The 13,122-nt window shown below is 37.4% G+C and overlaps 1 protein-coding gene across 2 annotated transcripts in view; it reads right to left on the bottom strand.

Moving 5' to 3' along the window:
• The window catches only part of RASGRP1 (RAS guanyl releasing protein 1), a 37,262-nt gene that overhangs the window by 16,209 nt on the left and 7,931 nt on the right, over positions 1–13,122 (bottom strand). For both annotated transcript variants that reach the window (XM_059474504.1, XM_059474505.1), the window contains exons 3-6: positions 5,336–5,441; positions 3,141–3,203; positions 1,926–2,057; positions 1,119–1,272 (exon numbers count right to left, since the gene is read on the bottom strand). In XM_059474504.1, the coding sequence (XP_059330487.1) occupies positions 1,119–1,272; positions 1,926–2,057; positions 3,141–3,203; positions 5,336–5,441 (455 nt within the window). The remainder of the gene's footprint in view (positions 1–1,118; positions 1,273–1,925; positions 2,058–3,140; positions 3,204–5,335; positions 5,442–13,122) is intronic.

The raw sequence follows: 13,122 nt of genomic DNA, 5'->3' as shown, positions 1-13,122 counted from the left end.
TGACTAAAATCATACTTGTTATACTCATTAATTACCTTACATCTGCACAGAGGTTTTGAAAATGGTAAGTTATATAAGCTTTGCATATTATTACTGCCTACAGGCAGCAATCTGTGCATGACTTCAGTTCTACAGCTTTTTGAGTTTAACGCAAAACACAGAGTCATGTACTGTCAGCTCAAAACAAAGTACATGAAAACACGACTGTGAAATCTTCCACCACCTAGTGAGAGCCCCTTTTCTTGCACAGATTCAGCTTCATATTGTAGTGGTACCAAAAAAACCCACTGAAACCAACTAAATAACAAGAAACAGCAAAAAAAACAACACACTAAAAAAATAACTTTGCTTTCAGTCTTATTTTCACACAGACTTTGCAACCCTTCTAGATTTTGGTCCCTAACATTCACTTTTCCATGTGTAAACTGTATCAGGTTTGAAAAGAGGCAATGTTGTACCATACCGTGATGCAAGTGAAGCCAAGGTGCATAGGGAAGTTTGCATCTTATCAGCTACACACATGACTGAGCAAAAAATATCTTGGATAAATCCTTAAAAATTGTTTCTGTATATGACAGCATAATAAAATATGTTTAACCTCCTTATTTTAAAAATGGCATTTTCTAAAGTGCTTTCTTATCTCTGGTCTTTATTTTGTTATGCACAATCAAAAAAGGCAAGCAGAGTCCAGCACTAATCACTGCACAGGACTGCTGCACTGATCACATCAGCCACAGAAGGTTGGCATTCTAGGAGAATATTCCAAGTTTTCCTGTTCTTGTGTCCAATGGCATCCCTTGTTCTAACAAAACAAGCTTCTTTGGAAGGTTTTCTCCTCTTCCTTCCAACTGATCTTGCCCCAGCTCTCCCACAGTTGAGATTCATTCTCTCACTCTCATATGGTTGTAGCAGAAGAGTATTTACTCAGAATCTAAGTTACACTGGCCACCTTCAATACTAGTAAAGTAAAAGAGTCTGAAAACAGACTCAGCATGTCCAACATCTCGTATGGCAGAGTTAATCCTGTGCTGTTTGTTACCTCTGCCGTTTCTCCTATGTCTTTCCCATATTTGCTTAATATAAATAAATAATTACATAAATAAATAAAAATAACTTACTGATATTCTTCGGAAAGACTTAAACTCAAGATAGGTAAGATGGTCTGACAGCTCCTCTGGCTCAAGGTGATCAAAAAGAAGTGAGACTTTCCGTTTCTTACTGGTGTTGGCCTTTACACGCTGTGTCAGCTTTCTAGACCAATCCCTAGAATTTCTTTTAAAACACAATTACTCCAAGTTATTTACTGAAGAGCAAAATTTTCCTTTTTCCTTAAGTCAGAGGTAACATTGTTTTCATGCCTTACTGCAGTAAAAACTGAGTTATTTGAATTTCAAAACAGCAAACTCCTTTCATGCATTAGAGATTATATGACAAAATATTATTGTTAGTCTTTATTGTATTGATGTAGCACTTGAAGTACAATAGAACTGTCTTACTGAACAGCATGAGAGTCTATATAATTTCTGCAATCAGCTCTACATTTTCAGAATAGCTATCTGTAACTTTGTCTTCACTGAACACATCCAGACCTCGTCCATTTAATAATCCTTAGATTTCCTTCATCAGCCTCTATGAACTGTCTCCATTTGCTATTGACCCACAGAGTAAATTTTCTAAGTTCCCTGGACAGGGTAAAACCTGGCTGTCATAGAGAATCAGCCCAAAGTCTACACTGCAGCTAAATTCAACCTAAGCCATTCTTGAAAGGCATTCTGTTCTACTGCATAACATATATTTCATCTGTAATGAAGTATAAACTCTTGTAAGGACAGCTAACATATGACTTATGAGAGACATTATAATCAAATAAAGGAAATTCAGAGCAGAAGTTTGTTTTCTGAGTATATTGAGACTTTGACACTCACATTTGAGATGTGTCAATTAGACGACAATGTAACTCCTCACCATTAGCTCGAACCACTTCTTGAAATTCCTCCATAGCTGTGGATAGTTTAGAGTCCATTTTGAACATAATCCAAAATTCTGTAATCCAATACCTATTAAAATTAAAACCCACACACACCAAAAAAAAAAAAAAAAAAAGGTTTTGATTTAGTTAGGCTGAAATTTAGTATGAGCCTCTATGGGTTGAAATGTTCCTTTGGTCAATTCAGGTCAGCTGTTCCAGCTGTGTCCCCTCCCAGCCTCAAGCTCACCCCCAGCCCACTTTTGGCAGGGAGAGATGTGAAACAGAAGGCATTGATGCTGTGCAATCACTCTTCAGCAAGAGGTAAAATAATGCTGGGTTTTACTCAGAGATTCAACACACAGCATTATAGAGGCTGCTATAAAGAAAATTAATTCCATCCCAGACAGACATAGTACCCAGCACTATACATGTAAAAACTTGTGCTTGTGGGAAAAATGGAAATGCACATTTTTAGGTATGCATGTAAGTATGAATTTGCCTGGAAGCAAAAATGTTACCAGATCTCGCACAGTACTAAAGCATGCTGACATAACCAATGAGAATCAGCTCTGAGATAATAAAATCATCACAATTTAAAACAAATTCTACTGCCCTGTTACTAATAATTTCCCCCTTCCTGTAAAAAAGACATATCCTCAATCTATTAGAGCTGAATATTCTCCCTCTCTTCTGTTTTCTCTAAACTGAGATATCAAACTTTATTATACTTAATAGGTAAAAATTAGAGTGTTCCAGGACCACTGCAAGTAGAAGTACTAAGGAGAATTACCTCCCAAATGCACTAGAGCTTTGCTTAGTATAGAAGTATCTGCAATATCCCACTTCATTTTAATAGACCTATATAATAATATTAGACACACTTCTACAATTTCCTGAGCTCTGTCAATTTTCACAGATGTTTAAGATACAGATTCATATAGACTCAGTTCAAAACTGTGACCCGAGAACTCTTGCACTGATTTAAGCAGATCTGCTAAATGCCAGTTGGACCTTTCTGTGTAGAGCTGCTAAAGTGAACCTTGAAAAGCTGAAGCAGAATACCTGTTTCTCTTTTTTATGTGAATTTCAGACATGCAAAAACATATTTATATTCGTCACATAGATAACTGCAAGCTAACAACTAATAGCTAGCAACCAGGAACATACTTACCTCACAAAATAGCATATCTTCACACACAGCATGGAAGAGTTATTTTCTAAAGCATTAAGATAGGTAGAAAACTGTTAAGGAAAACCACATCCATTCACATAAGATGTAAAATAAAACAAGCTTGATACTTCCCAATCTTATTCTTATTGCTGTAAGCAATAAGAATCATCCTGCTGATGGCAAATGTTATATCAGATTAGGGTTTTACATAAGTAAGTATATACAAAGTATATCCCCAGGTTGCTACCGAAGTTTATTGCAACTATGACTACTATGAGTAATACCGGTGCTGTTGCCAGAGTACTGAGTAGTGTCAACCAGCAAAAGGACTCTGTTTTCTACATGTTTCTTTGCAACATGCCTCAAAATTTCTCACAAAACTCGTGCAATGACAGATGTCATTAAAAATTGAAATATTCATACCAAATTTATCAATCCATTTATGAAGCAATCCTTTTCAGCTAATTCACTGGAGACTTAAAAAAAAAAAAAGGCATTTTTCTTTTAAACATAACCAGTTGTTGACAATGGCAGAGCAAAATGTAACATGCCTCTCCATAGTAACCTCACCTTTCTAGCTACACAACAGTTTTCACTTTATTTGCTCTGGCAACTGAACGGAACAACCATATTTTTAGTCTATTAGCTCTTTAAAACATGTTTTGATATCACAGGCAATGTCTGTGGATGTCATGGAAAATCCACTTTGAAAAATGTATTAAGCATTTCTTGATTCTTCTGATGGAGGTGATGACATACATATTTTCAGGCATGAAAAACACAATGTAATGAAAATACCTTGTGGATCCACTCAAAATCCGATTGCAATTAACTGCAGCCTAAATCTACCACAGCTGAGGGGACATGCCATCTCCCCTTTCAGCAGGCTTACACTATGCTGACTACAGGACTGGCGAAGTCTGATTAAGTTCCCAAGTATTTTTAAGGGCTCCTCTCTGAATGACTAGAATTAGATGACTTACAAAGAACTTGTAACCACCTGAAATCTCTCCCTTAATTTAGAGGATGGGAAACAGTGTAACTGGAACACTTGCAAGGTTTTGCAAAATACAAGAGCTCCGAATACCTGATCCATTCAAAACTGTCTTTAACTTTCAATGTCTTTACAGGGAGCTACATACAGAGTTAAGAACCAAGCTTCCAAAATATGCAAGTCTAATAAAAGTTTGAACTGTTTTTCTGGTTGTAGAAAATGTTACACCTCAGAAAGAAGATGCAAGCACTGGCTTTGCTGCATTTTCCAAGAGCCCAGGAGCCTAAGTGAAACACAACACTACACCACAGCTGTAGCTTAGCACACTTGATCCAACACCTGCCATTAGAGAAGCAGCAAGACAGTCCTGCTACAGACAGACAGTCAGTGTTCCAGTAATGCTCTGTTGTAAGGATGCTGCTTGTAAATGCCTGGAAGATACAGAGTTCGAGGAAAGAAAAGATTATTAAATTGAATTGTACCAAAATTGGATGGAGATTCTTAGCATGACAGGTGTCCATCCTGTACTGTGCTCATCTAATTAGGAGTAAACGTTTTGTAAAGCTAAGAAGACAGTAACATATTCCACAAATAAAAATTCCAAAGAAAGGCTAGTATTGTGAATATGATCTAGTAGTTACATTGTGAAAAACCTAATGAGCCAGAAACACACACATATGCGTCCAGGCAGTCAACTCAAATGAGAACAAATAGAAAGGAAAAGCTTATGATTTATTTCAGCAATTTTGAGTGCGTGTGAGAGAAATAATTTTCATCAAAAATTTTCACACCTTGATGATACAGTTTTGTTCTTTACTCTTTGACTTGATAGTGAACAGAGAGAGACACAAATCCAAAACTTAGATCCAGGTTCACAGTACCTAATGGAAGTGCCTACATTCATCTAACACCTGCTAGATATTCCCTCCCCAGCCAACAGAGGGTGATTTATCCTACTTAAAACCTGACTTGGAGTTTCCCTTTTTCCTCTCTGTATAACAAGCTAAACCTGACAAACAAAAAACGCCAACCCTAAACCAAACAAAAGCACACCATACAACCAAAAACTGTGAAGAACAAGTATACAGAATAACTAATAGAATACTAATACACCCATAGATTAAATATCCTCTACTTACCCATTTTAAACTTGTCTGGCTATCAAGCTACCTTAAAAGCAGGTGAAGATTACAAAGGATATAGATCAACGAGTTTCTGAAGCATGTCTGCAGAGGAGATGAAAAACTGATGCATGGCCAGAATTATTTTTAGCAGCTGGTTGTTTTGACATGCATTTCCTTCTAAATCTAAAAAACAAAAAGGATTATTCATATTGAAATCTTGCTATACCTTCATAAACAATTTTCAACAAGCTTTCTCAGAATCCTAATTCTAATCAGGTCTGTTCACATATGCTATTTCAAAGATAGCAGCAACTCACTAATTTAGGGAGTGCATACTTTTTCTGGTGAGAGCCATATAACAACTACTATATTTCACTGCTGCTGTGTTTGGAAGACCCTTAAAAATAAGGAAAAAAAAGGCAAACAAAAAAGCATATGTGTCTCAAAAGTAATCAGAACCAGAATACCCAGAATACATGATGATCTAAGCCCAGCAATGCACTTAAAATCTTAGCTTTCGGCATATGAATATAAACTTGGAAACAAATCATTGAACTGCAGAGCAAAATAGTTCAGTTACTGATCCATCTCAGCCAGCCATTGGTATGACTACAGTTAACAAACAGAAGAGCAATATTCTCAATTGTTTGTGAGCCTTTTTGTACAGATGACACACAACACCAGAGTGCACACACAGCATAGGATCACAGATGTGCATAGATGCACATGGAATGAGATACAACATATGCTAGAAACCCTGTTAGAGATTAACCTGTGCACACTCCCTGTCCTGGACTTAATTGTACTGCACATCAATTTGAACTATGCAGTACAGAGATTTCAGCAGAAGGACTTTAGACTACATCTGTCTTCTGGGTTTTTCCATACGTCAAAAAGATGAAGGACAAGAAATGTAGCAGAACACTTTAAAAAGTTTCCATTACTGCAACAAACAGTAGTGAAAGTGTTTGTAAATATTAACTGACAATGCTCTCCCACAGCCAGGCATAAGAGAACCTAAGTAGCTTGAATGGAAATTTGACACCCTTTCAAATACAAAAGAAAATTAATCTTCCTGAATAATTTTAAATAGATTAACCTCTATGGGAATAAATGTAGTTCTCTCTTTAAAAAGCAGCAGCAGGAACAAGATAGAGAAGCAAAGCACAATACAGCAAAATGGAAGAGGGATGTGAAACAGCAGATTTCCAGCATATGAAATGACATCTACTGCTAGGGAAGGCAGGGAGAAGGCACTTTAACTTGCACATCACCAAAATGGAACTTGAAACAGCCCATTTGCAAAACAAGATAATCCACATTAGTTACTGGGTAACAATTTCCATGCCCTTCTACAGGAAAATACCAAATGTATCTACCTTCAGTGGTATGCGCAAAGGAAAAATCTGCCTGTCCTACTGCACCATGAATGAGAGCAGGAGCGTGAAACAGACCTCAAGTAACAGGAAGTTCTTGATCTGACTTTTGACTTATGCTATGAGTTCTGTTGTACAGCATGAACCAAAGTTTATGTGTTCCTTGTTTGTGTTCACACAAAATTTCATTCCTTACTGAAAGAACCCTTCTGAGATATAAACTGCTTAGGCATTACAGCATGAGCTCTGAGGGCAAACCAGCAAATTATTCAGCTAGAGAAGCGGGAAATTTGAAGAGGGAGGCTGGAACATTAAGAATAAATACTTAATCAGGCCTTTAGTATTTGGCATTTTGTACCCTTTGAGTGTCTTCATGAAGAGTAAAATTATTTTAGGCATTGCACACAGAGGCCTGTATCAGTTTTCTCCCTTTGGCAAAACTTGGTGTTCTGCCAGAGGCTCCATCCACTACCTCCTGTTTAATCAGGAAAACAGTTCAGTACATGCTTAACTTGGAAGCCAAATGGATGTGTGCGCACATACTCTTAAGAATATACAGCTTCCTGTAAGTGCTCAATATAGATCATTTCCAGACAACAAAGACAAAAAATAACACTCTCTCTCCCTTAGCACTTTCATTGTGTGCAAAATCCTCTGCTGTGACATAACACAGGTATCACTTGGCCACAGGTTCCCATTTGAATTTTTGTTTTCTAGAAGGTCTCTCTTCCATTTAGCTTTATCATGTCACAAAGGTACAGAGAAAAACAGTATGTTCTGCCTACTATGAGTACTTCAGCCAACACATTTATGGTGTTTTCCTGCATAATGAAAGTGTATTTATGCTTCACCACATCCAGACCTAATTGTCTTGCAACACAGATACACTTCATTACGATGGCATGCAACCATTTTGCACACATTAAAGCAATACGAAGTTTGGGGCTATCTGTTCTCTCATCCAAGTAAAAGGCTCACCTTCACAAAAAACACCCATTGTATTTGTGGTGGCTTAAAAAACAAAATAAACACTCTGCAAAAATAAATTTAAATGTTCCCAGTACAGTTGAGCACTGAACAGAAGCCTGCATGAACTGTACCAGCACACAATTTACAATGGTAAAGCATCTTGCCCAAATGGTGAAGCCAGCAAGAGGGCTGGCCTGACTGTGCTGCAATTGTGCCTCTGAGTGCCTCTGCAGCACTCTCCTGAACCCCCAGCAGTTTGTTTAAAACTCCTTTTCATTTCCGTTTGTATACCTGCTTCTAACCACACAGCCTACTGAGCAAAACCACCAAGTGAACACTAACTAAAGTGCAATGGGTGTGTTTCAGTTAGTCAATTTACATGAAAGAAAGCTGAAAATTACTGCAAAAGCCTTAACTCTGTCTCACTAGAGCAAAATACAAATAACCAACTAGTTATTCGTTGCATGTTATTCTCCTGTAAATTCCCTTATTGTATTAAGATTTTTAATAAATATACTCTGAAACAAAAAAATAAAGCAGAAGTTGAATATACTTTTCCAGCATTTAACTCCATAAGTGAAAGCACAATGACAGTTAATGATTAGTATTTTACGATCCACGTAGTAGCACAAAGTCACTAAAAACTACAATTACAGAAGTTTCATTTCTTATGTGAGACTCAGAACACACAAGGTAAGAACCCTCTAATTTAGGCCCATCAGCCACTCTATTGCATGATCCAATGAGTGACTCCTCGCAGTCTGTGATTTAGAAATAGCTTAAGTCTCTCTAGGTCCTTGAATGCTTCAGAGAAACAAATTGCTCAAAAGTCTGTAAGCAAGGCTTTAAGAGCAAACTCCCTGCTTTTCACCAGGTCCTGATGGCCACGAGCCTGTGGTAAATACACTTAGCAGAAAGAATCTGTTCAGCAGAGAAGATCGCTGTATTGAGACCTTCCCTCTGATGCATGAAGGCAATGAGAAGGCAGTAGTAAGAATGCCAAGGATGTCCTAACCAAACTGAATTTTGTAGGAAAGAAAAGCTAGCTTTTCTAGGTCTAAGAGGCCCTTATTTCATAAGCACCATCTTTATTTCATAAGCAGGTTCCAACTGTATCACCTAGAGTACAATTTGAAATGAATCAGAAGTGAATCACAGAGCACTGACATCACATGATCAGTGACTAAGCTACGAAGAACACGAATAACTTCTTGTAAACTCCCTTAAGTCTTTCAGTGGTTATCAAAATGCAGAAAACAATGCAGTGCAAGAAAGTATCAAGCAATTGCCAGAAGATAAGTGCAAAGCTGAAAGTCGTGGGTTGCTATTCTGATGTGCCACATAGAATTCTTCAAGACTTCTGCATTTTTTTTCCAGCAGTTTAAAGAACACAGCGTGAGAATGGTGCTATAAATGTCTGCAAAGATTACTAAGTCAACCTGGCATCTGAAAACTGAGGGAACTTGTGTTCTTAAGGTCTCAAGGTTTCAAAGACCTTGAGAAATCACACAGACATAAGAAATATGCAGATACATGTGGGAGTACATGGTAGAGTTTAGTGACTGAAATGAAACAGCCAAAGTCAATGCATCTGCCCCACACGTGAGGTGCAGTACTGCAAGAAAATTTTAAAATGGCTAGAAACTACCAAAACTAAATAAAATAGTTCATAAGTATTTTACAGATACTCCCTGGAAATTCCCTTTACAAACAGGAAACAGTCTTTTCCCCTTCATCTTAAAAGTTAAGCAACCCATAGTAGCCTTCTTACTCCATGCTTACTACTTCTTTGTTGGAATTTGATACCCTGTAACAGAGCTAGTCATTTAACTACCTTCATTAAATTGAAGGTAGAATTTGGCCAGAATCAGATTCATAAGAAGCCACCATTCTCCAAATCAGTTATGACACCATTATTGAGGGTCAGCAAGCAGATTTAACTTAAACTAATTTTTTAATGACAGCCGAATGCTCAGTTGATGGCACATATCAGGGCTAGGAACCAATATATTGTATTCTGCTGCTCCAATACAGAAACAGCTTTCTCAAAATCTCACTTCAGAACCAGTTTAATTTGTTCTCAAAATTCTACAGTAATGAGCACTTCACAGCTTTTGTAGGTGACTAATGCCAATGCTTGAGTTTCTCTATCATTTAAGAGTTCTCCTTTCGATCTAATCAAATATTGCATAATACCTTTCTATACACCTACATTTTAATGTAAGCAAATGTATAATGTATATACAAAAAATATGAAAGTACACACATCCCTCCATGTACACAGAGTTTCTGCAGTGATACAATATCATTATTGTAATTAATACCATTTTCAGTTTTAAAGTCCATCTTCACAATGAGATCCTTTTCTGCAGAAATGCTGTATTTGAAGGACTTCACCATACCATTTTTACAGCTGATTACTCTAAGTAGAACTTTGTACTCATCCTTAGTGATTTTTTCTTTGTTTCAAATCATTAAGTACTTAATATCTTTCAGAAATAATATAACTTAATAAGAATGTTCTTGCAAAGGTGACACAGTAATAAGGTAATAGAATGCTTTTTTTAGTTTTAGCTGCAGCAGAAAGCTGGTGGAATATTGAGCTCTCCAGCTTCCATTTAATTCTGTACAGGATGATGGAATTCCCCCTCATGCCACAAGAGTTACATGATGTTTAGCAGACAACATCAAAAAGCTCAGGGAATTGCACCAAAGTTTTGGATTCATTTGTGTCTTTTTAAATTAGCTTATTGCCCATACATGTCTGCAACTATTGAGTTTTACATACATTTATTTACACAAGTAATCGATCTTAGGAAGAAACGCTCCAAAACTAAACTTAGAAGAAATCAGTATTTTCCTGAGAGGAAAAACTCCACTACTTTGTGATCAATCCTGCACCAACAGCTCTATAAACAAAACAAGTTAACAAAAATGTTAGAAGCAACCCCATAAAGTTGCTGTTTCTTCAAGTCTATTCCATTTTAACTCCCTACAGAATAGAGGAGGGGGGAACCCACTCCTGTTCCTCCAAATACTCATAAACAATGCAGATATATCCAAGACAAAATGGGGATAATATGTATCCAAAAAGAATAATGAGACTGTTTTGTGTGAGGGTAGGGAACATTAGGGGAGAGAAATCTCCAGGGGAAATCATTACCCTCTCTCAGAAACAGCTTTTGGAAAGCTACATCTTGCAGAAAGAGCTCTAGGTGGGTAATTCTTTGAAATGAAAAACAAGGAGATAAAAGCTCTTGTCAAAGGGAAATGGGATGATTTTCCGAAATTAAAATGTACTTTGAGAGAAACCAAAAGCAATGTGGGTGGAAAGCATTCCATTAGCCTTGGAAATTCAGATGAGGTACACAGAAGAAGACAAAAAGTTTGCACACACGGATGCACACGACACATCCTTCTACAGCATATTTAAAATATTGATTTTAGCAAATTTAGATGCAAACTTTTTAATAAAATAGTCTTTTTCTCCAAAGCCTACAAAACATAATTTGAGTACTCAAGACTTTTTCCAAAGCTTTAAGTCATGATGCTGGAGCCATGTGAATTTTTTGAGCTGCAGGCAACTCCTGAATAATTCAAGTGTAATGCTTGGCAACACAGCTGTGCCAGCACAGGCACTGATGGATAGGAGAAAAACAGGCTCCCAGAACAGAACCAGAAACTGCTGAGGCCAGTGTCCCTGTCTGACCACTGAGCCCAGATGTGTGCTTTAACCCTTACTCTGCAGTGTTCTACAAGAAGCTTCCCTCTGAGGGCATGACTGATCCTGGGCAGTCAGTCACCCCATCCAGGGAAGCAGGAAGCCTGTCCCACCAAAGGGTCAAACTGCAACACACTAGCAGACACCAAGCTGCTTGCCTCTCAGGGGCTTGAAGGAGAACAGATCCCTTGGATCCCACTTCCTGACCTTGATTTTCATTAGTGCTGCATGCTCCAGCTCTAATATTCCTCACTGACCATGTCACTCACATACCTAAGCTTCCTAGTCTTGGCATTAACTTCTAGGTATACTTCTGGAACTGGTGTTTACAGACTATGGCAAACCAAGCCCTAACCCAGGAGCTGGGGATGCCTTCTCACACTGCCCCAGCAGCAAGGAGGCTGCAGAGACAGCCCGAGCAGCTGAGCAATGGATATTTTGTGTCATACCATGTAATGCTTAGCATTTAGAAACAGGCTGCAACTTTGTCAGGGCGGCTGTTGCTTGGGAACTGTCTGCGTATCAGCTGGCTGGTGATGGGCAATTAGAATATCTTGCATTGCTAAATAATAGTTATACTGATTTTTCCTGAAGTTATATTGAGATGCATGAAGACAGAATTTGCAGTCATATCCCAGTAGTAAATATAAGTAAATAAGAGACTGCATTATAAAGAAGAAAGTCTAAGTTTTCTTCATTTTGATTTATTACTTACTTCTTGGCTTTGGAAAATTACATTGAAAAAGTGAAGTCAAATTTGCTAAATAGAACTCTCTAATATACATATAAAGAAATCTAAAAGTTCCTTTTCTTTGGGAAAATTTTTTCACAGACATCAGGTTAAAAAAGAAATCATTTTCATTTTGGTACAACCACAATTAACTTCAATAGTTAGCTAAACAGCACTTAGAATTCTCCAGAGCAGTAACTACTTTTCTCTTCCCACAATGTCATGCATTCTACAGAGCAGTAATGACTCTTCTGTTCCCACAATGTCATTAATTGATCATTAACATAGTTTCTGTTGCCAAGCAATAGTAAGGTTTCTGCACTGTATTTGACCAAATAGCACTCAGATTACTTAACACACAATGATCAACAGCATTTTCTCACAGAACCGCATCGTGGATAAAACTTAACACCTTGGGGGGAACTGGAGACCTCAACATTCAGCTCAGGCATCAAGAGAAGGGATAGAACTCTGCAAGTTTGTGCAGCATGAGAAAAAACCAGGTGATTGTTCAGGGAAACCTGAGAGGAAAAAAGCAAATGGCAATAGTTGCATTCTGTGGGTGTGCATATGCGTTGAAAGAATTTATTGCCTTTGAATCAGAATTCTATGTAAGAATTTTTTATATAGTAAATTTGATAAATAGATAAACACAGTAATTGACCTGTGATTGTTTTAGTAGTTAATTGTATGCTTGAACCAGAGTGGAAGAACATATTTGTGTTCAAAATAGAGTGAGTTTTTTGCAGATAACTGATATGGAAAAATGGGATAGTTTTCATTTTTTTCTGTATTTTAGAGGAGAAAATGTCTACAGCTCTAAGGAGGGAACTCTAACTTGCCTGGTTTGTTGTTTGTAAGATGGATGCAATATATATCTGACTCTCAAAGAATTCCTAAGTCTCAATATGTTTTTTGCATGATATTGAGATGAGCAATATAAAGACATTATCAGTTCACATAACTACACAACTCAATAATACAGTTATTTTTCATTCCAGAAAATGAGAACCATGTTAACCTTTTGGCAGCTTGCACCTAAGAAGCGACCAGCATCAGCACCTTTGT

The sequence above is a fragment of the Ammospiza nelsoni genome, chromosome 6, assembly GCF_027579445.1.
Source record: "Ammospiza nelsoni isolate bAmmNel1 chromosome 6, bAmmNel1.pri, whole genome shotgun sequence".
Classification (NCBI taxonomy): domain Eukaryota; kingdom Metazoa; phylum Chordata; class Aves; order Passeriformes; family Passerellidae; genus Ammospiza; species Ammospiza nelsoni.
This window is presented reverse-complemented; position numbering and strand designations above follow the sequence as displayed.